This window comes from Apteryx mantelli, chromosome 36 (genome assembly GCF_036417845.1).
Source record: "Apteryx mantelli isolate bAptMan1 chromosome 36, bAptMan1.hap1, whole genome shotgun sequence".
In the NCBI taxonomy this organism is placed as follows: Eukaryota; Metazoa; Chordata; class Aves; order Apterygiformes; family Apterygidae; genus Apteryx; species Apteryx mantelli.
Genome location: NC_090013.1, coordinates 906339 through 927363, shown reverse-complemented (window position 1 = coordinate 927363; position 21025 = coordinate 906339). Strand labels below are relative to the sequence as shown.

Here is a 21025-nt window from a genome sequence, read left to right as displayed (position 1 = left end):
GGGCCCCTCGTTGAAACGGGGCGCCTCGCCTCGTTAGTGCTGACGACCTCGTGCCGGGCCCCCCCCAACCCCCCCCCCACACCCCCCCAACCCCCCCCCCACCATCGGATCCTCCCCCCCCGGCACCTTCCCCACAAAGCGTCACCCCGGCCGCTGCCCCCGCACGCACGCACGCAGGCACCCCGGGCGGGCGGAGGGGTTTATTGGGGCGCGGGGCCCCCCCGGGGGGGCGCGGGGGTGCACCCCGCCGGGGGGGCGCAGCCATAAATAGCCGGGGGGGGGGGCGGCGGGGGGGGGGACGCGCTAGGCGTCGAGGCGGCACAGGGGGCTGTCGTAGACCATCTGCAGGTTCACCCGGTGCCCCACCAGCTCCCGGATGTTGTTGATGCCGTATTTGATCATGGTGGGGCTGCGGGAGGAGGAGGAGGAGGGGGGGGGGGGTCAGCGCAGGGGTGGGGGGGGGGATGCCACCGCGTCCCCCCCCGTGTCCCCCCCGGCCCCACTCACCGCTCGAGCGAGAGCCCCCAGGCGATGACGGTGACGCCCTCGGGCAGCCCCATGGGCAGCAGCAGCTCGGGCCGGAAGACGCCCGAGTTCCCCACCTCCACCCACTTCTTCAGCCCTGGGGGGGGGGGGAACACGAGGGGGGTGAGATGGGGGGCAGCCCCCCCCCCCGGCTAGGGGCGAGACGGGGGGCCCCTCACCCCACGGGGGCACTCCGAGACCCCCCCCCCCCCCAACTCAGAGAGGGCGAAGCTGGGCCGGGCTTCACCCCACAGGGGCACCCCAAGACCCCAACGGGGCAGCCCGCGGACACCCCCACCCCACTGGGGCACCCCACAGCCCCCCCCACCCCAAAGGTGTACCCCAGAGCACCCATGGGGGCACCCCAGAAACCACCCCACCCCAGTAGGATACCCCAGAGCACCCAGTAGGGCACCCTAGAGCCCCCCTGCCCCAAAAGTGTACCCCAGATCCCGCAATGGGGCACCCAGAGCCCCCCCAAACACCAGTGGAACCCCCCAGAGGCCCCCCCCACCCCAGTGGGTCACCCCAGATCCCGCAGTGGGGCACCCAGAGGCCCCCCAAACACCAACGGGATACCCCAGAGCCCCCCCACCCCAAAGGTGTACCCCAGATCCCACAGTGGGGCACCCAGAGCCCCCCCAAACACCAACAGGACACCCCAGAGCACCCTGTGGGGCACCCCAGAACCCCCCCATCCCAAAGGTGTACCCCAGATCCCACAGTGGGGCACCCAGAGCCCCCCCAAACACCAACAGGACACCCCAGAGCACCCTGTGGGGCACCCCAGAACCCCCCCCATCCCAAATGTGAACCCCAGATCCCACAGTGGGGCACCCTGAGCCCCCCCAAACACCAGTGGGGCACCCCAGAGCCCCCCCCAAACACCAACGGGACACCCCAGAGCACCCCATGGGGCACCCCAGAGCCCCCCCACCCCAAAGGTGTACCCCAGATCCCACAGTGGGGTGCCCTGAGCCCCCCCCAAACACCAGTGGGGCACCCCAGAGCCCCACAGGGGAGAGCATGAGGCCAGGCCAGACCCTCCCCCCTTAGAACCCCCCACCCGAGGAGACAGAGGGCGAAGCCAGGGCCCCCCCCGCAGCCCCCCACCCCACGGGGGGGGCGCCCAGCCCCAGGCCCCCCCCCAGCCCCCCCCCCGCACCGCTGTGGAAGCTGAACACCTCCATGCTGGGCTCCGTGTAGGGGTTGTAGGCAGGCTTGAAGCGCAGCTGGGTGATGCCTGTGCGGAGCGAGAAGGGTGTGTGGGGGGGGGGGGGTGAGGGGGGTGTCGGAGGACCCCCCCCACCCCAGGGTGCGCCCCCCACCCCACCCCAGGACCCCCCCCCCTCACCCAGCTTGGTGAAGAACTGCTTGAGGACGCCCATGAGGTGGCCCAGGGTGAGGCCGTGGTCGGCCACGACGCCCTCGATCTGGTGGAACTCGGCCAGGTGGGTGGCGTCGAGGCTCTCGTTGCGGAAGACCCGGTCGATGGAGAAGTACTTCACCGGCGTGAACTTCTCCTGCGCCCCGGGTGGGGGATAAACGTGGGGGGGGGGGGGTAAACGGAGGGGCCCCCCCCAAATCCTGCTGCCCCCCCCACCCTCCCGAAAGCCACCCCCCTACCTGGCGGGCCAGGCGGTAGAGCATGCGGGCGCTGACGGCCGTGGTGTGCGTCCGCAGCAGGTTCTTCCGCGCCTCCTCCACCTTCCACTTGTACTTGTACCTGGGGGGGGGGGGAGAGGGGGGGGCTCGGCTGAGCTGGGGGGGGGGCCCTGGCACCCCCCCACCCCCCCCCCACGGGCGCCGCCGCTCACCCCTGCGAGCCGTAGCCTCCTTGCGAATGCACCTTCCTCACTTTGGCCATGTAGCCGGTGGGGAGCTTGGGCGCTTCGGCGGGGTCTGGGGGGGGGGGAAACCGCACCGGGGGGGGGGGGTCAGCATGGTGGGGGGGGGTCGCGTTGAGCCCCCCCCCCCCCCCGTGGTTGCCCACCCTGCAGGAAGAAGGTGTCGTGCTGGTCGCGGGCCGGGTGCTGCTGGGGCTGGAAGAGGGCGTCGAAGTTCCAGAAGGAGCTTTCCACAAAGTTGTTGGTGGGCATCTCCGTGAACCTAGGCAGGGGGGGAACGGACGGATAGATAGACGGACATGGGGGTCACCGCCGGGGGGGGGGGGGGGGTGTTTCCTGACCCCCCGGGGCCCAGGCGTCCTGCCCCGCCCCGCCACTCACCCCATCTCCAGGAAGATCTGGCGGAACTGGGAGCGCACCTTGAGCAGCGGGTGCAGGTGGCCGCAGGCGGGCGGCAGCCCCAGCGCCGCGAAGTTGTAGGGCTTGAAGGGCCGCTGCCGCCAGGAGCCCCTGCGGGGGGGGGGGGGGGGGGGACACACACACACACAGGGTGAGGGGGGGGGGGCGCAGGGAGCCCCCCCGGCACGGGGAGCCCCCCCCCCGGCGCCGGCACTCACGTGGCGATCATCTCCGGCGTCAGCTCCGTCTCCTGGCGCGCCACGGCCGTGCGGAAGGCGCTGCCCTTGCGCAGCCAGTAGGACTTGAGGGTGCTGCGGGGGAGGGGGGGAGAATGGGGGGGGGGTCAGCAGGGGTGCGACCCCCCCCCCCCCCCAGCGTTGTTGTCCCCCCCCCGGCCCCGCTCACACTTCCAGCAGCAGCTTCCGCTTCTTGAGATCGGCGCGGTCGCGCTCGGGCAGGCTGGCGGCCTCCCCCCGCTGCACCCGCCGCAGGCTCTCCTGCACCGTGTCCTGCACCGCCGCCACCTGCGCGGACGCAGGGACACCGGGACGTGGGGACATGGGTTAGGAGAGAGCCCAGGGACAGGGCCGGCGACGGGGAATGTTGGTGCCGGAGGGGGGCAACGACGTGGAGCCGGGGACGGGGACCCTCAGGGCTGGGCTGAGGGGACAAACTGCAGGACAGGGGCCATCGGAGACAGGAGCCATCGGAGACAAGGCTCAAGTATGTGACAGGCTCAGCCCTGGGACGGGGAGGGGACCAGGACCCCCAGGAACAGGCTCAGCCCCAGGACGGGGACCCGACGGGGACCCTTTGGGGACAGGCTCAGCCCCGGGACGGGGACCCTCTGGGGACAGGGACCCTTTGGGGACAGGCTCAGCCCCGGGACGGGGACCCTCCGGGGACAGGGACCCTTTGGGGACAGGCTCAGGCCCGGGATGGGGACCCTCCGGGGACAGGGACCCTTTGGGGACAGGCTCAGCCCTGGGATGGGGACCCTCCGGGGACGGGGACCCTTTGGGGACAGGCTCAAATGTATGACAGGGAAAAGCTCAGCTTGGGGACAGGGACTTTTGGGGACAGGCTGAGCCCTAGGACAGGACCCTCGGGAACAGGCTCAGCCCCAGGATGGGGACCCTTGGGAATGAGCTCAGCCCCGGGATGGGACCTTTGGGGACAGGGACCCTTGGGGACAGGCTCAGCCCCAGGATGGGCTCAGCCCCGGGACAGGGACCCTTGGGGACAGGCTCAGCCCCGGGACGGGGACAGGGACCCTCGGGGACCTCCTCCCTCCTCCCCCCAGCGCCCCGCGGTGACTCACGGCGCGGAAGACGCGGGGGCCGCCGGGCGCCTCCTTGTCCAGCCGCACCCACTTGTTGGCCATGGCCTTGCTGAAACCCACCTTGGCGCCGGGCAGCTCCTGCGGGGAGGCGGCAGCGGGTGGCGGCGGGCCCGCGACCCCCCCCCCCCCGGAGCCCGGGACCCCCCCCGGAGCCCGGGACCCCCCCGGCGCTCACCATGAGCTCGCTCTGCGGCAGCCCCTCGGCGGGGAGGCTCTCGAAGACGCGCACCTCGTGGCTGCCGTCCCGCGCCACCGCCTCGCCCTCGGCGCTCAGCTCCCACCGCGTGGCCGCCCGCGGCTCCGCCTCGATCACCTGCGGCGGCGGCGGCACCGGACGGCCGTGAGCGGCGGCACCGGCAACCCTCGGCCGGCCGGCCGGCCGCGGCCTCCGCGCTGCTCCGCTCCGCTGCCCGCTCCCTCCGGGCCGCCCCAGTGCCCCCCTGCCGCCGCCAGTGCCCGCCGCCGCCGCACCTCGCCCAGCGCCTGGAGGCTCTTGACGGCGCCCACCAGGGTCTGGTGGTCGAGGCCGAGCTCGGCGGCCGCCTCCAGGCTGCAGAGGCCCCCGCCGGGCCCGGGCCCCGGCGCCTCCTGCTCCAGCCGCTGCAGCAGCAGCTCCGCCACACCGGGAGACATCGCGGCAGCCGGAAGAGCTCCCCCGCCGCGCCCCGGAAGCGCTCCTGGAGAAGGGCGGGGGCAGCCGCCGAGGGGCGGGCTCAGCAGGGGTGAGTAGCGGCCGGGCGCCATCTTGGGAGTGGCGCGGGCGCCATCTTGGGCGCGGCAAGAAGCGCGAGGGGGGCCGTTGAGGGGGGCTGCGGGCGGGTGACACCTTGGGGCGTCAGCATGACATCATCAGGCGCTTGGTTGCCTTAGTAACCGGCACCACCGACACCTGTGGTACCAGGGACATTGAGGGTCTCAGCTGCTATAGCAATGGATCTGCTTGCCCCCCCCAAAGCTATTGTCATAGCAACATTTCTGGGTCCTTCCCCTCAATCTGTTGCCATGGTGACCACCCCCCTCCCCCCGAGGACCCTATGTCCAGGCCTAGCCCGCCCATTGCTACGGTGATGCAAAACCAAAGGGCACCATTATCATGGCAACAGGGTGGGGGGGGGGTGCTTCCTCTGCCCCCCCAACTGCCCCCGGGTCCCCCCGCCCACCCCCCTCCCCGGTTTTGACACGCTAGGGTCCTCCCTGTTGATCTAGGCTATGAGATCATGAGGGGCCATTACACCATCATCACATCACGCTTCCATTTCAGGTCATAACACACTGTAGTTGTACGACCACCCCCAAGGGCCCCCCCCCCCGTGCTCCCCTTCCCCATCCATGCTACTTCTTCTCTTCCCCTTCCCGCTGCTATTACGGGATGGCGAGCGCCTCCTCCCACGTGCTCCGCAGGCGGCTGGCCCTTTAAGAGCGCCCGGGCCCCACGTGACCCCGGCAGCGAGTGACGCACCGCGCGAAGGGAGGGAAGGAGCGGGAGGGGGGGGGCGTCTCCCCCCGAACGCGTGGTCGCTCTTCATTGGCCCCCGCTCTCAGCCAATGGGAAGCGGCCATCTGGGACGCCAACGTTCGGGGGAGCCGCCGAAGCCGGCGAGCGGGCGAGGGGCCAATGGGAGCGGGCCCCTCACGAGCGCGGGCCAATAGGGAGCGGGCAGGGGCGGGCCGAGAGGCCGGAGCCATATAAATGGGGGCGCCGCCACCGCCCCCCTCCGCAGTGTCTGGGCGCCGCCGGGCCGGGCAGGGACGAGCCACTTAAAGGGCCAGGCGCCTCCGCGGCACTGTGTGGGACCCCCGGCGACATGAGCCCCCTCGGTCTCCCCTTCCTGCTCGGCGCCCTCCTGGGGCTGGTGGCGGCGGGGCCCACCCAGTACTTCCGGGAGGAGTTCGGGGATGGAGGTGAGGGGGGATCCTCGCCGCTGGGGGTGTTAGGGGGGGCCCTGGGCAGGATGTGGGGCTGCGTCTGAGGGGCGCTGCGGGTCTCCCATGGGCTGGGGGGGCTGTAGTGAGACGATGGGGGTCCTAGGGGGGACAAATGGCTTGGGGGTGTCGTGGGGTGAGGGATTGGGGGGAGTCATGGAGGGATGTGAGCAGCTGCAGGGCCAGGCTGGGGGGTCCTGAGGCAGCTGTGGGGCCTGCGAGGTCTTCTCTGGCCTGGGGGGCACGGGAGCGATATGGGGGGGCTGCAGGGCTGGGCTGGGGGTCCTGGGGTAGATACAAGGCCTGAGAGGCCTCCCTTGGGCTGGGGGTGGGGGGGATCAGGGTCATAGAAAGGCTATAGGGGAACTGAGCCTGCCTTGAGGCAGGACTAGGGGTGCTGGGGAAGGGGGAGGCCTGGGAGGTCTCTGGAGCGCTTGGGTTGGGGGGGATGAGGGTTGTAGGAAGGACGTGGGGGGGCTGAGAGGTTCCCCCTGGGCTGGGGGGAACATGGGGGCAGAGAGGCCTCCCCGACCTGGGGATGAGGGTCACAGGAAGGACATGGGGGGCTACGAGGTCAGCGTCTGCCCCGAGCTGGGGCTGGGGGTCTGGAGGAAGGTATGGGGGGCTGAGAGGCCTCTGGGGGGGGGAATAAGGGCCTGGGGAGGCCATGGGGGGCTGCAAGGCCTCCCCTGGGCTGGGGGAAACAAAAGGGCTTTGGAAGGGGCTGCTGGGAGTAGAGGCCCCCCCTCCCAGGAGCCAGCAGCTGGGGAGGGGGACGGCAGGGCCTTCGGGTGCCCTCGGTGGGGTGTTTCCCCACGGGGTGGACGGAAGCCGCCTCCTGCTGCGGGTTTGTCCTTCCCTGAGCCCCCAAATCCCTCCCAACGAGCCCCTCTGCAGCAGCTCCGGCCTCCCCCGGCGTGCCGGGGAGGGGGACGCGGCGGGCCGTCGCGGTGCCGCCGTGCAGGTGGGCAGCCCGGATCGAGGGGCTCCTCTGGAGCGTGACGGCTCCCGGCTGCGCAGCTGGCAGGAAGCCGGGGCTCCGCGCCGGGGGCAAAACTCGATTCCCGCCTGCCGCGGGCGGAGTATTTGCCGGGGCCGGAGGGAGACGTGGGCCCGGGCTCACCCCGGCCTGCACCTGCGATGCGGGGCCTGCGGTGGCACCGAGGCCTGCTCCCCCCATCCTGGGCTTCCCCAGCGGGGTCGGAGCCACCCTGCCTCCCTCTTCTCCCCTGGAAATGCCGGATAACCGCGGAATAGCTGCGATACGGCCACCTGGCTCTGCCGCAGAGGCAGCCCCCTCGGCAGTGGCCCTTCCTTGGGGAAGGAAGCCCTTCGCGCCGAGGAAGACCCCGGCAGCGGCCAGCGCTCAGCCGGGTTTGGGCTCTTACGGCCTGATCCTGCCTTTGGGGGAGAATCCAGGGCTGGGGGAGAATCCGGCACTAGCAGAGGCCGGACGGCGGGGTGGTGCGGGGCCTCGCCGCCTCCCGGGTCGGTGCTTCCCTGACCCTCTTCCTTCTCCGCAGACGCCTGGAGCAGCCGGTGGGTGGAATCCAAGCACAAGTCGGACTACGGCAAGTTCATCCTCACGGCCGGCAAGTTCTACGGCGACGCTGAGAAGGATAAAGGTGAGGCGCCGGCTGCCATCCCCGGGGCTCGGCCGCCCCGCGGGAGAGGAAGAGGAGGAGGACGCTTTCCTCCGCCTGCTGCTCAAGGGTGGTTAATGGTTAACGAGCCCGGCGGCTCTGTCAGAGTGCGGAGAGCCACGTGGGGGGACCGTGTCACGCTGGGGTAGCGGTGACACGGGGTGGATGGAGCCAGGGGGCTCCGTGAGGGCGGCCTGCGGCCACCCAGCCTGTGGCCACCCCCGTGGCGGGGACAACAGCTGGGTGACAGGGTGTTTTTTGGGGAGGAGGAGTCCTGCAGCCCTTTGGATGCTGCGGGGCTCGGAGCTGAGTCGCTCCCTGTGCTCCGCTGGCCCTAGCGGGACCCGCGGCTGGGACCCTGCCGGCTCCCAGGCCTTGACCGCTCTCCCCTCCCCGGCCCGCAGGCATCCAGACGAGCCAGGACGCCCGTTTCTACGCCATCTCCTCCCGCTTCGAGCCCTTCAGCAACAAGGACAAGACGCTGGTGGTGCAGTTCACGGTGAAGCACGAGCAGAACATCGACTGCGGCGGCGGCTACGTGAAGCTCTTCCCGGCCGGCCTGAACCAGGAGGACATGCACGGCGACTCCGAGTACAACATCATGTTCGGTGCGGGCTGCTGTGGCGACCCCCCTTCCCTGGCACCGTCCCTCGGCTGGGAGCGGACTGTCCCCCATCCCGCCGGGAAGCTCCGGGAGACGCCGGAGCCGTGTCCGGGGGTGGCTCTGCTCCCTTAACCGCCTCGTTTTTCTCCCTCCCCCCCGCCAGGCCCCGACATCTGCGGTCCCGGCACAAGAAGGTCCATGTCATCTTCAACTACAAGGGGAAGAACGTGCTGATCAACAAGGACATCCGCTGCAAGGTGGGTGGGGAGCGGGGCGCGGGGGGCCCCCCCGGCCTGTCCCGGCCCCGTGGCTGAGCTGCTGCCCCCCCCGCCCCGTCCGCGCCCCGCAGGACGACGAGTTCACCCACCTCTACACCCTCGTCGTGCGCCCCGACAACACCTACGAGGTGAAGATCGACAACAGCAAGGTGGAGTCGGGCAGCCTGGAGGACGACTGGGACTTCCTGCCCCCCAAAAAGATCAAGGACCCCGAGGCCAAGAAACCCGACGACTGGGACGAGCGCGCCAAGATCGACGACCCCGAGGACACCAAGCCCGAGGTGGGCGGCCGTGCCGGGAGCGGAGCGGAGGGGAGGGGGGGGTCGAGGCGGCTCTGGGGGGGGGGCGCTGACCCCTCCCCGCCCGCCCCCAGGACTGGGACAAGCCCGAGCACATCCCGGACCCCGACGCCAAGAAGCCGGAGGACTGGGATGAGGAGATGGACGGCGAGTGGGAGCCCCCCGTGATCCAGAACCCCGAGTACAAGGTGAGGCGCCCGCAGCGCCTTCCCGGGGTCGGGATGAGCGCGGGCGGCGCGGAGGTGTTTCCACGGGGCGCTGGGGCAGGGAGCCCCGGGGAGGATGAGGAGGGGGGGGCGGTTTTCGGAGCCTTCGGCCTCACGGCGCATCCCCGCTGTCCCAGGGCGAGTGGCGGCCGCAGCAGATCGACAACCCCGACTACAAGGGCAAGTGGGTGCACCCCGAGATCGACAACCCCGACTACACCCCCGACCCCACCCTCTACGCCTACGAGAGCTTCGGCGTCGTCGGCCTCGACCTCTGGCAGGTACGTGGGGGGCTGTTTTTTGGGGAGCCCCCCGCCCTCGTTGGGGAGCCCCCCCGTGACACCCCACGCTCTGCCCTAGGTGAAGTCGGGCACCATCTTCGACAACTTCCTCATCACGGACGACGAGAAGTTCGCCGAGGAGTTTGGCAACGAGACCTGGGGGGCCACCAAGGTATTGGGGGGGGGAAAACCCCTGCTGCCCCCAGGCTCTGTGTGTGGGGGGGTCCCTGTTACCTCCCTGCTGCCCCCCCCCAGGCTCTGTGGGGGGGGGGGTTCCTGCTGCCTCCCCAGCCCTTCTGGCTCCATGGGGGGGTCCCCACTGACTCCCCCACTCCATGGGGGGGTCCCTGTGCCCCCCAGGTGCTGTGGGGGGGTCCCCACTGACTCCCCAGCTCTATTGGGGGGGTCCTGGCCACCTCCCCTGGCCCCGCTGGCTCTGAGGGGGGGGGGAAACCCTGCTGCCCCCCAGGCTCCCTTTGGGGTCCTGGCTGCCTTCCTGGGGGGGGGGGACACACAGGAGGACACCGTGGTGACACCCCTGTCCCCCCCCTGCAGGAGGCAGAGAGGAAGATGAAGGAGCAGCAGGATGAGGAGCAGCGGAAGAAGCAGGAGGAGGAGGACAAGAAGCGGAAGGAGGAGGAGGGCGACGACGACGCGGAGGGCGACGAGGATGAGGACGATGACGACGAGGAGGAAGGCGACAAGGAGGAGGAGGACGAGGCGGGGGCTGCCCTCAAGGACGAGCTGTGAGGCCGGGGTGGCCCCCCCGGGCCCCACCGTGCCCCCCCCGGGCCCCCTAATGTCTCTATGAGACTTGGACTTTCTTTTTTTATGGGTGTTGCTGTTGTGTCCCCCCAAAAAATCCCTGTTACCGGCTGCTGCACCGGGTTTCCCCCCCCCCCCTTCCCCTACCAACCCCCCTCCCTCCCCTCCGGTACCGGCTGCCTCCTGCCCACGGGGGGAAAAAGAGGGAGGGGAGGAGCGGGCCGGGGCCCCCCCGCCGCGGGGAGGGGCCGCGGCCGGGGCTGACTCAGGAACAGCCGCTCGGGCAGCGCCGCCGGGCCCGGTACCGGGGCTGGGGAAGGGGGGGGGGGGCGGCGCTCACCGGGCCGCGGGGGGAGGCGGGCGGGCGGCGGGGCGCTCGCGGTCACACTTGAATGTACGGCAGACGCAGACCGGTTTCTATTAAATTAAAGCTCGTTTCGGCCCCGTGCTCGGCTCCGCTCCGCTTCTTCTCGTCGCCGTCGCGCCGCCGCCCCGGCCATGTTGCCCACGGCGCCGCCATTTTGTGTTGCCCCCTTCGCCTCACGTGACCGCGCCGCTTTTCCCCGCGTCACGTGACGGCGGCGCGCGGGCAGGCAGGCGGGAGGGGGAGGGAGGGGGGGAGAGGAGCGAGCGGGAGGAGGGGAGCGGCGTGACGCGCTTCCGGCCCCCCCGCGTCACGTGGCGGAAGCGGCGGGGCGCCTAAGATGGCGGCGGCGTGAGTTGCATGTTGTGGGGCCGCCGCCGCGTCCGTTGGAGGATCCGCCCGGGCCGCCCCGCCGCCATGGCGGTGACCATCACCCTCAAGACGCTGCAGCAGCAGACCTTCAAGATCCGCATGGAGCCCGACGAGACGGTGAGGGGCGGCGGGGGGGGCGGAGCGGCAGGGGAGGGGGGGGCCGCGCTGCCTCCCTTACCTTCCCCCTCCCCCTCCCCCCCCGGCCCCGCCGCGGTAACGGCCCGGGGGGGGGGGGGGTTGTTTCCCCCCGTGGTGCCTGGTCCCGGCTGCTCCCCCTCCCCTCACGTAGCGCGTCCCGGGGGGGGTTCTGTCCTCCCCCCCCCCGCAGTGACACGGCCCTGGGAACCCCCAGCGTGGCAGGGCCTGGGGGGGGGGCGCTGGCTCGTGTCCCCCCATGGTGATGCCTGGGGGGGGCCTGTGTCCCCTCCCTGCTGCGCAGCCCAGGAGGATCCCCCACACACACCCGGCATAGCCCGGGGGGGGGGGTCTGTGCCCCCCCCCACCCAGGGCAGCGTAGTGGGGGCTCCGTTTCCCCCCCCATGTCATTGTGCAACTGGGGGGGGGGTTGTGTATCCCCCCCCCGCTGTTACAGCCTGGAGGGAGCCTCAAGTATAGCGGGGCCTGGGGGGCCTGTGACCCTCCCATACAGTGCGGCTTGGGGGGGTCCCGGTCATACCACCCCCAATATAGGGCTATGGGGGGGGGTCCATGCTCCCCCCCCCATGTCATGGCGGCTGGAGCTTCACTACCCTTCTCCTGCCTGTGGTGCAGCCGGGGGGGGTCCTGTGCCCCCCCCAACACAGTATGAACTGGGGAGTCCTGTGGCACAGGGTGGGGGGGGGCACGGGGTCTTGTCCCCCCCCCCCCCAATGGAAGGACAGGCTTGGGGGGGGGGCAGAGCCCACCGAGGCAGAGCAGGAGCATCCATCCTGGCCCCTTTTTGGGGTTTGGGGGGGGGGGACACGACACCCCGGGGGGGGGGCCGCCGGACCCACAGCTGCGTTGTTGCCTGGGGGCAACAGGGCAGCGCCGACGCTCGGACTGTGGTTTTGAGGCGGGGGGGGGGCAAACACTGTCCCCCACCCCCAGGAAAAGGGGGGGGGGGGAGAGCGGCCACCTTCCCCAGGACACCTCCCTCCCTGGGGCGGCCATTTCGGCGCTGGAAGTGGGGGGGACACCGCTGCTCCCCGCGGTGGAGGAACGGGGTGCGGGGTGGGTGGGGGGGGGGGTTCTGCCCTGACGCCCCCCCCCCGCTGCCCCCCCCACGCAGGTGCGGGTGCTGAAGGAGAAGATCGAGGCGGAGAAGGGCAGCGACGCCTTCCCCGTGGCCGGCCAGAAGCTCATCTACGCCGCAAGATCCTGAGCGACGACGTGCCCATCCGCGAGTACCGCATCGACGAGAAGAACTTCGTGGTGGTGATGGTGACCAAGGTGGGGCCCCCCCGCCACTGCGCCCCCCCCGCCAGGGCCCCCCCCCCCGGGCCCCCCCCGAACCACCTCCTCCTCCTCCTCCTCCTCCTCCTCCTCCCGCAGGCCAAGTCGGCGCTGGGCACCGCCGCCGCCGCCCCCCCCGCGGCCCCCGACGCCCCGGAGCCCGCCCCGGCCCCCGGGCCCCCCCCCGGCCGCTGACGCCGCCCCCCCGGCGCCGCCGGCCGCCCCCAGCGAGGAGAAGCCGCCCCAGGACCCCCCTCCCGTCGCCCCCTCGGAGCCAGCAGCGGGGTAAGGGCTGGGCGCCGGGGGGGGGGGGGGAAGGGGGGGGCGGTTTGGGGGCATTTCTGTCCTTTTTCGTAACCCCCCCCCCCAGGGTCGTTTGGGGCGTTTTGTCCCTCTCTGTTATTCCCGGGGTCGTGGGGACCTCGGGGAGGGGGATGGAGCGCGGGAGCCAAGGGGAGCGGGGTGGTGGGGGGTTGGGGGGGGGCGGAGGGGGTTTGGGGGGGCAAAGGGGTTTGGGGGGGGGTCGCCCCCCCCCCCCAGTTTGGCTCTCGGAAAGGACCCGGCTGCTATGTCTCTCTTTTAAATTTGCAGCTCTGTTCCCCCCTCAGGTAGCGCGGGGCGCTCGGCCGACGCCGCCTCCACCCTCGGTGGGTGCCGCGGGGCTGGGGGGGCCCCGGAGACGGGGGGGGCGGCTGGGGGTTACGGGGAGCCGCAGCTCGGCGGGGGGGGTGGATGGGGGGGTCCAACGCGGGGCGGTGAGAGGACGGGGGGAGATGGGGGGAAGGGGAGGACAAGGGGGCAGGGAGGGGAATGGGGGGTGGGGGTCTCGGGGGGGGGGTTAAATTGGGGTGGTGGGGGTCCCCAGTGTGGGGAGAGGAAGATGGGGGCTGCGGGGGGGGGGGGTTAAATAGGGGCAGATAGGGGGCCCCAGGTCAGTGGGGGGGGTCCCCAGTGTGGGGAGAGAGGAGGATGGGGGGAGGCAGAAGAGGGTCTCCAGGGTGGGGAAGATGAGCCGGGAGGGGGCAAAATTGGGGGACAGAGGGGGGGTCCCAGCAGGGGGGGAAATGGGGGGGGGGCAGAAGAGGGTCTCTGGGGTGGGGAAGATGAGGCGGGAGGAGGTGGAAGGGGGGGGGCGGCGGCGGCGCAGCCCCTCACCCCCCCCCCCGGCGCCCCCCCCGCCCCCCCCCCGCAGTGACGGGCTCGGAGTAACGAGACGATGCTGACGGAGATCATGTCGATGGGCTACGAGCGCGAGCGGGTGGTGGCCGCCCTGCGCGCCAGCTACAACAACCCGCACCGCGCCGTGGAGTACCTGCTGACGGTGAGCGCCGGACGCACGTCCGCCCGGACGGACACCCGGACGGACACCCGCCCGGACGCCGGGGCCCTGCCGCCGCCGCGGGGGAGGGGCCGCCCCGCTGCCGGGGCCCCCCATCCCCGCCTCACGCCCCTCTCGGCCCCGCAGGGGATCCCCGGCAGCCCCGAGCCCGAGCGGGCGCCCGTGCAGGAGAGCCACCCCCCGAGCAGCCGGCGCCTGAAGGTCGGTGGGGTGGGGCCTGGCGGGGCTCCGCCCTCCTGTGGGTGGGGCTTGTGGGCTGCACACACACCTCCTCCCTCAGGGCAGGGGCTTGGGGTACCTGTGTTGAATATGGCTTGGCTAGGGCTCCTCCCCCAGGGGGTGTGGCTTGGATTGACTCCTCCCCAGGGGTGGGGCTTGGTCAGACCCCTCCCCCTGGGGTGTGGCTTGAGGCCTCTCACCAGGGGGTGTGGCCTGGACAAGCTCCTCCCCCAGGGACCTCTGCTGGGGGGAGGGAGATTCTTACAGTGCCTTGTGCAGGGTGGGGTTTGCAGAGGCTCCTCCTCCCCCATGGGGGGTGTGGCCTGTGGGCCCCTCCCCTTGTGGGTGTGGCTTAGCGGGATTCAGTTGCTTGGGGGCGTGGCTTGGTAAGATTCCACTGCTCCATTAGCTTAGAGGTATATCTATGAGGTAAGTACCTCCTCCAAGGGGTGTGGCTTGAGCAGGCTCCTCCTCCTGGGGGCAGAGCTCGAGCAGGCTCCTCCCCCAGTGGGCAGGGCTCAAACAGGCTCCTCCTCCCATGGGGGGTGGAGTCACCTCCTCCCATGGGGGGTGGAGTCCGAGCAGGGCCCTTCTGCTGGGCATGGGGCTTGGCCAGGCTCTAGGTTCTCTAGGGGTGTGGCTTGAGCAGGCTCCTCCCCCCGAGGGTGGGGCTTGGTCAGGCCCCCACCCCCTCCTGGGCGTGGCCCGCAGTGACAGCCCACCCCCCTCCGCAGGGGAGAACCCGCTGGAGTTCCTGCGGGAGCAGCCCCAGTTCCAGAACATGCGGCAGGTGATCCAGCAGAACCCGGCCCTGCTGCCCGCCCTGCTCCAGCAGCTGGGCCAGGAGAACCCCCAGCTGCTCCAGGTAGGCCCCGGACGCCTGGGCCCCGCCGGGGGGGGGGGGGAAGGGGGGCCACCCCACCCCCCCGCCTCGCCTCACCCTCCCCCACCACCCTGCCGCCGCAGCAAATCAGCCAGCACCAGGAGCAGTTCATCCAGATGCTGAACGAGCCGCTGGGCGAGCTGGGCGACCTCGAGGGCGAGATGGGCGCCATCGGCGACGAGTCGCCCCAGATGAACTACATCCAGGTGACGCCTCAGGAAAAAGAAGCCATAGAAAGGGTAAGGGGGCCCACGCGTGCCTGGGGGGGGGCGGGGTTGGGGGGGGGCACTGAGCCATCAGTAGGGACCAGAGTTAACACGGGGAAGGGAACATGAGACAGCCTGTTTGCACATATTGCACGTCAGAGCATTGGCAGTGACGCTGGGTGGTTGTTATTAGAGATGAAAATTAAGTGTGTTGTGGTGGGAACAGAGCAGTGACTTTCAGCCATCCATAGGGACCAGAGTTAACACTGCTTTGAGGTAGTGGTAATGGGGGAACTTACTTTAAGTTATTGTTAGAAGTAACACCGATAGAAAGAACAGCTCCCTTAGAATTAATGTTGGGAACCAAAGTTAACGTTGCTCGGGGGAAGCATTTCATGGGTAACATTAGGCTCCAGAGTTAATAGCTATGGGTTGTTACCTTAAGACTGTTAGTAGGGACCAGAGTTAACATCATGAAATAACTAGTCTATAGTCATCAAAAGGGGCCAGGGCTAATGCTGCTACCAGCGGCAGGCTAGCTGGCAGCCACCATTAGGGTTCAGAGATAACCCCTGGGGTGGGAATATCGCCCCTGCCCCCCCTCCGGCAGCCATCAGTAGGGCCCAGAGTGCGCGGGGCGGGGCCTGACGGCGTCTCCGCGCAGTTGAAGGCGCTGGGCTTCCCCGAGAGCCTGGTCATCCAGGCCTACTTCGCCTGCGAGAAGAACGAGAACCTGGCGGCCAACTTCCTCCTGAGCCAGAACTTCGACGACGACTGAGGGGGGGGCCGGGCCGGGCGCCCCCCCTCCCCCGCCACCGCTGGGGCCGCGGCCCTGCCCCCCTCCCCCCCCGGGGCTGCCCGCACCCTACAGCACCTGTGCGGGGGGGGGGGGCCACAGCGCCGCTCCCCCTTTAAGGGAGCCGCGGGGCAGGGGAGCCTCATTGGGCCCCGGCCCCGCCACGCCCCGAGGGAGCGGTGCTGATTGGCTGCCCCCCCGCCAGCGCCCGCCCGCTCTTAAGGGGGGCGGCACGCTGGTGGGAAAAAACGCTGGTGGAAAAGCGCTTCTTCTGTCCCCGTCCCCCCCCCCCCAACCCCCAAAATCACTTTTTCCCCCTCGTTTCGCCCCATGGAAACGCGAGCCGCTGCCGGGGGGGGGGGAGGGAGGAGGAGGGGGGGGCTCCACCGCCGTGTAAAAAACATAACAAAATCTAGGAAGGAAAAGATTAAAAAGCAGAATTTTAAACCTGCCCGTGGCCGCGTGTCCGTTTGCAGTGAGCCTGGGGGGGGGGGGGGGGGCGGAGCCCCGGACGCCTGGGCCCTGTCCCAGTTTTGGGGGCTGGTTTGGGTGATTTCGGGGCTGAACCCGGACACCCGCGTCCCACCCTGGTTTTGGGGCCATTGCAGGAGACGGAGAGGATGAACCCGGACGCCGCGGCCCCGTCGCCATTTTGGGGCCGTTTTGGGTGCTGCGGGGGTGCGTGAGCCAGGACGCCGGGGGCCCCGTCCCCGTTTTCGGGGCCGTTTCAGGCCGTTTCGGGCGCCGTTCAGTGGGGGACCCGGGGGGGGGCGCGGCGGCGGCGGCCTCGTGGGCGGCAGCCAGGGCCTGACGCGCCTCCTCCTGCCCGCTGCTGCCGCCGGCGCCGCTTCTCCTGCCGCCGCTGCTGCCGCTCCAGGTCGTCGAGCAGGGCCTGGGCGCGGGGCCCCCCCGCGGGCGCCCCCCCCCGCGGGGCCCCCCCGGGCCGCCAGCACCGCCGCCCGCCGCGCCGCCTCCCGCCCGCGCCCGCTGCCGCGCCCGCCCTCCCGCTCCTGCCGCCACGCCGCCACCAGCCCCGGCATCCGCTCCAGTGCCGCCGCCACCCGCTGCGCCCTGCCGCCGCCATCGGCATTGCTGGGGGGGGGGGGGGGGGCCGCGCCACGCCGGGCACTGCCCCCCCCCGGGGTCTGTACAGCCCCCATCCCGGCTCCCCCCCCCCCCAAATCCCAGGTTGTCCACCCCATAGTTCCCTTCCATTTCCCCAGTCCCCACCGGACTCCCCCCCCCTTCGTCCCATGGCCCCCCCCCCCCCCATTGTCCCGTGGCCCCCCCCCGGTTCTTGTCCCCCCCCTCGAGGCCAGTTGGTTCCCCCCCCCCTCCTGGTCCCAGTGGTCCCCGGTCCTGATCCCAGTACCGCCCCCCCCGTCCCATCCCGGTTCCCCCCCCCGGTGCCTATCCACCCCCACCCCCACCCCAGTCCCGGTGCCCCCCATCCCGGCCCCAGTGCCTGACTCCTTCCCGGTCCCGGCCGGCCCCGGTCCCTCCCCCTCAGTCCCCCCCACGGTGCCGATCCCCCCCCCATCCCGGTCCCCCCCACTCCGTTCCTGACTCCTCCATCCTGCTCCCCCCCCAGCCTCCCCCCCGTGGCCCATCCCGGTCCCCCCGGGTCCCGGCGCTCCCCGCACCTCTCGGCCCGCTGCTGCTCCTCCCTGCCGCTCGCGCAGCTCCAGCGCCGCCTCCATGTCGCGCAGCGCCGGGCACCACTCGCGCTCCTCGGCCTCCAGCTCCCGCAGCCGCTCCGGGTCCGGCCACAGCCGCGCCGCCGCCACCCCGGACGCCGCCCCGAAGCGCCCGAAGAGCCGCGCCTCGTAGCGCGGCTCCAGCTGCCACGGCGGCGTCCGCGGGTCCGCGGGGTCGGGCCGGTACACGCCGCCCAGGTTCCGCCGCAGCGGCGCCGCCCGGTACCCGCGCGCCGGGGCCGGGCCCAGCGCCGCCGCCGCCAGCGCCCGCCACAAGGGCGCCGCCATCTTGCCGCGGGAGGAGGGAGGCGGAAGTGACGCGAGAGGGTAGCTGCGGCGGGGCGGAAGCGGGGTGAAGCACAGGCGGAAGTGAGTGAAGGTTTTGGCGGAAGTGAGCGGAGCACTGGGCGGAAGCCGGCCGCCGGCGGTGACGTCGTGGCGGCGGTTGCGGGCAGCGAGCCCGGGGGCTGCGGTGGGGAAGGGACCCAGTCGTGGGGGTCCCGGTGTGGAGAGGGGGGGAAATTTGGGGGTCCCCGGTGGGGTGGGGGGTCGCGGAGGGCGGGGGGCCCCCCGTGGGTGCCGGGGGACCCATAGGAGTGGGGGGGAACCCCAGTGGGGTAGGGGAAACCCTGAAGTAGAGGGGGGGGACCGCGAAAACGGAGGGGACCGCGAAAACGGAGGGGACCCCAACAGGGTTTAGGGAGACCCCAATAGGGCGGGGGGGGCCCAAGTGGGGTGGGGGGGACCCCAGAGGCAGAGGGGACACCGATAGGGGTGGGGGGACCCCAAAAAGGGTGAGGGGACCCCGGTAGTGGCGGGGGGGGGGGGCGGTCTGGCCGCAGCCCCGGAGCAGCAGAGCAGCCTCGAGGCCGCCGAAAAGGGGCTGGAAGAGGCCGCGGGGGGGGGTCCGGGTACCCCCGATCCCCCCCGACTCCCCCCCGGTGCCCCCGGGCCCTGCAGCGCCGCCTCCCGCCGCCAGGGGCCGCGCTCCCCGCGGGGGGGGGGGGGGGAGAAAAGGGGGTCGCTCCCTACCGTAATGCTCCTAAACGCGGCCCCTCCCCGGCTTGGGAGGGAGGGGGGGGAGAAGGCGGAGGGGAGGGGGGGGGATGGGCTCGGCGCGGGCTCCCCTCCCCTCCCCCCCGCCCCTCCCCTCCCCCCCGCCCCCCCCCAACCCCCCCCAAAAGCTTTTCAGCCGCAGCCAAAACCCCGGGGCGCCCTGCCAAGGGCTCCCGCGCGCCTTAACCCTTCCCTGCCCGCCGCCGCCCGGACGCCGGGGCCCCCCGGGGGGGCAGCGGGGCCGCCCGGACGCCTGGGCCCCCTCCCCGCGTGGGTCCCGCGGTGACGGGGGGGCGCCCGGACGCCTGGGCCCCCTCCCCACGGGGGACCCACGGTGATGGGGGGTGCCCGGACGCCTGGGCCCGCTCCTGCGTGGGCCCCATGGTGAGGGGGGGGCGCCCGGACGCCTGGGCCCGCTCCCCATGTCTCCATGGTGGGGGGTGGGGGGGCTCCCGGACGCCTGGGCCCCCCCCCCAACCCGGGCCCCACGGCAGCGGGGGGCGCCCGGACGCCTGGGCCCGCTCCCCGCCCCCCTCCTGGCTCGGCGCGGCCGTGGGGCCGGGGGGGGGGGGGGGAAGGGGGGGGAGCGGCGCCCTAATGGCTTCCAGGCCTCGGCGTCGAGCGAAAAACCGCCGCCGAGCAGAGCCAAAATCCCCTGAACTCGCCCCAAACCTCCCCCGAGCCTCCCCCGGGGCCCGGGGACCCCGGCGTCCGGGCGCCCCCCCGCCCCCGCGCCAGCCCCCCGCCCGCCGAAGGGCCCCGGCGTCCGGGCTCGCCGCCCCCGACCCCCTCCCCCCCCCCCCCCCCGCAGGTGGGCCCAGGCGTCCGGGGGGGGGAGGGGAGCCCCCCCTCCCGAACCCTTCCGGGGGAGAGGCCCCGTTTTGGGGTGGTTTTGCCCCATTTTGGGGCCTCTCTTTTTGCTGTCTCCTTTGTTCTTCCCTCCGGCCAAGTTGCCCCCCCCCCCCGGGGGGGTTATTGCCCCCCCCCGCCCCGGACGCCTGGGCCCCTTCTTGGCCGATGGGGGGGGCTGGGCAGCGCCCGGACGCCTGGGTCCCGGCCTGGCTGGGGGGGGGGGGTGGCGTGTGCGGGGCGGCAGCGGGTGAACACGCGTGTGCGTGTGCGTGTGCACGCGTGTGCGAGCGCCCCGTCCCAGCACGCGCTGCGCACACGCGACGCCATTGCACACGCGGCCCCGCCGCGCGCCTCCGTGCCCGGGTGCACACGCGTGTGCACGCCTCAGGGGTGGCAACGACACGCGTGTGCACGCCGCAGGGGTGGCAATGACGCGTGTGCACACCGCAGGGGTGGCAATGACACGCGTGTGCACGCCGCAGGGGTGGCAACGACACGCGTGTGCACGCCGCAGGGGTGGCAACGACACGCTGTGTGCAGGCCGTGCGCGTCCCCCAGCCCCGCGCACACGCGTGTGCCCCGACGCACGCGTGTCCCGGCCCCACGGGGGAGCCGATGGCCGGGCCCGGGAGGGGGCCGTGGCCGTGGCGTGTCGCTCCGTGTCGCTCCGTGTCACTCTGTGCCGCTCCGTGTCATGCAATGCCCCCCCCCCCCCCGTGTGCGAGCGAGCTTGCCGTGCCGGGGAGACGCTGCGGCTTGTGCCCCCCCATGTCCCCCCGTGTCCCCCCCATCCCTGTGTCCCCCCGTGTCCCCACGTCCAGCCCCGTCCCCATGCCAGGTGCTGCACATCCCCATGTCCGTCCCTGTCCCTGTGTCCGTCCTGTCCCCGTGTCTGTCCCTGTCCCCGCGCCAGGTGCTGCACGTCCCCGTGTCCCCGTGTCCGTCCCGCGTCCCCGTGTCTGTCCCCATCCCCACGGCAGCCGCTGCCCTTTTTGCCGTCCCCCCCCCCCCCCGCCCATGCGCAGGGGCCCCACGAGCTGGGGGGGCAGTGGGGGGGGGGGAGCCCGTTCGGGGTGTCCCCCCCCGTCCCCCCCACCCCCCCCGCAGCCTTTGTGCGGGCGCTGGCAGCCGCCGCGGTGGCATCGGCCAGCGCAGGGACGCAGCTGCGCCCCCCCCCTCCCCCCCCCCCCCCCGCGCGGGGGCCCCAGGCGTCCGGGCGCGCTGAGACCCCCCCAGCTCGTGGCACGTGTGTGTGCGGGGGGGGGGGCAGGATGGCAGCTGCCCCGACGCCGGGTGCTTTCCCCGTGTCCCCCATCCCTGCACCCCCGTGTCCCTCTGTCCCCATTCCCTGTGTCCCTCATTCCTGTACCCTTGTGTCCCCCTGTCCCCATGTCCCCTGCGCCCCATGTCCTCATGTCCCTGTGTCCCTGCACCCCGTGTCCCCGTGTCCCCCATCCCTACACCCCCGTGTCCCTGTGTCCCTGTGTCCCCCATTCCTGTACCCCCGTGTCCCCCTGTCCCCGTGTCCCTGCGCCCCAAGTCCCCATGTCCCCCCATCCCCGTGTCCCCCTGTCCCCGTGTCCCTGCGCCCCATGTCCCCATGTCCCTGTGTCCCCCCGTTCCCGTGTCCCTGCACCCCCGTGTCCCCCCGTCCCCGTGTCCCATGTCCCCCCATCCCCGTGTCCCCCCGTCCCC

General features: G+C 72.1%; 4 protein-coding genes across 4 annotated transcripts; 2 read left to right on the top strand and 2 right to left on the bottom strand.

Moving 5' to 3' along the window:
• Window positions 1-266: 266 nt before the first annotated feature.
• FARSA (phenylalanyl-tRNA synthetase subunit alpha) lies at window positions 267-4795 on the bottom strand. The gene is made up of 13 exons (XM_067314561.1): window positions 4585-4795; window positions 4289-4426; window positions 4093-4191; window positions 3177-3295; window positions 2990-3082; window positions 2754-2882; window positions 2519-2634; window positions 2343-2427; window positions 2152-2251; window positions 1880-2048; window positions 1691-1768; window positions 508-622; window positions 267-409 (listed from the first exon to the last, which is right to left on the bottom strand). The coding sequence occupies exons 1-13, from the start codon at window positions 4744-4746 to the stop codon at window positions 304-306; spliced, it is 1509 nt and encodes a 502-aa protein (XP_067170662.1). The 5' UTR covers window positions 4747-4795; the 3' UTR covers window positions 267-303.
• A 1034-nt stretch (window positions 4796-5829) lies between these two features.
• CALR (calreticulin) lies at window positions 5830-10560 on the top strand. Its single transcript, XM_067314570.1, is given in 10 exon segments — window positions 5830-6015; window positions 7560-7661; window positions 8084-8287; window positions 8447-8467; window positions 8470-8540; window positions 8633-8842; window positions 8935-9048; window positions 9204-9347; window positions 9427-9519; window positions 9903-10560. Coding segments are annotated over 10 exon segments (1251 nt in total). The 5' UTR covers window positions 5830-5918; the 3' UTR covers window positions 10098-10560.
• A 222-nt stretch (window positions 10561-10782) lies between these two features.
• Window positions 10783-15764, top strand: RAD23A (RAD23 homolog A, nucleotide excision repair protein). The gene is given in 13 exon segments (XM_067314580.1): window positions 10783-10965; window positions 12119-12197; window positions 12200-12279; window positions 12382-12453; window positions 12455-12567; window positions 12874-12929; window positions 13475-13488; window positions 13490-13603; window positions 13748-13796; window positions 13799-13831; window positions 14575-14705; window positions 14807-14962; window positions 15594-15764. Coding segments are annotated over 13 exon segments (1140 nt in total). The 5' UTR covers window positions 10783-10836; the 3' UTR covers window positions 15708-15764.
• A 30-nt stretch (window positions 15765-15794) lies between these two features.
• On the bottom strand, window positions 15795-17735 carry GADD45GIP1 (GADD45G interacting protein 1). Its single transcript, XM_067314592.1, is given in 6 exon segments — window positions 15795-15803; window positions 16293-16550; window positions 16552-16648; window positions 16650-16817; window positions 17369-17394; window positions 17396-17735. Coding segments are annotated over 6 exon segments (873 nt in total). The 5' UTR covers window positions 17711-17735.
• Window positions 17736-21025: the final 3290 nt, after the last annotated feature.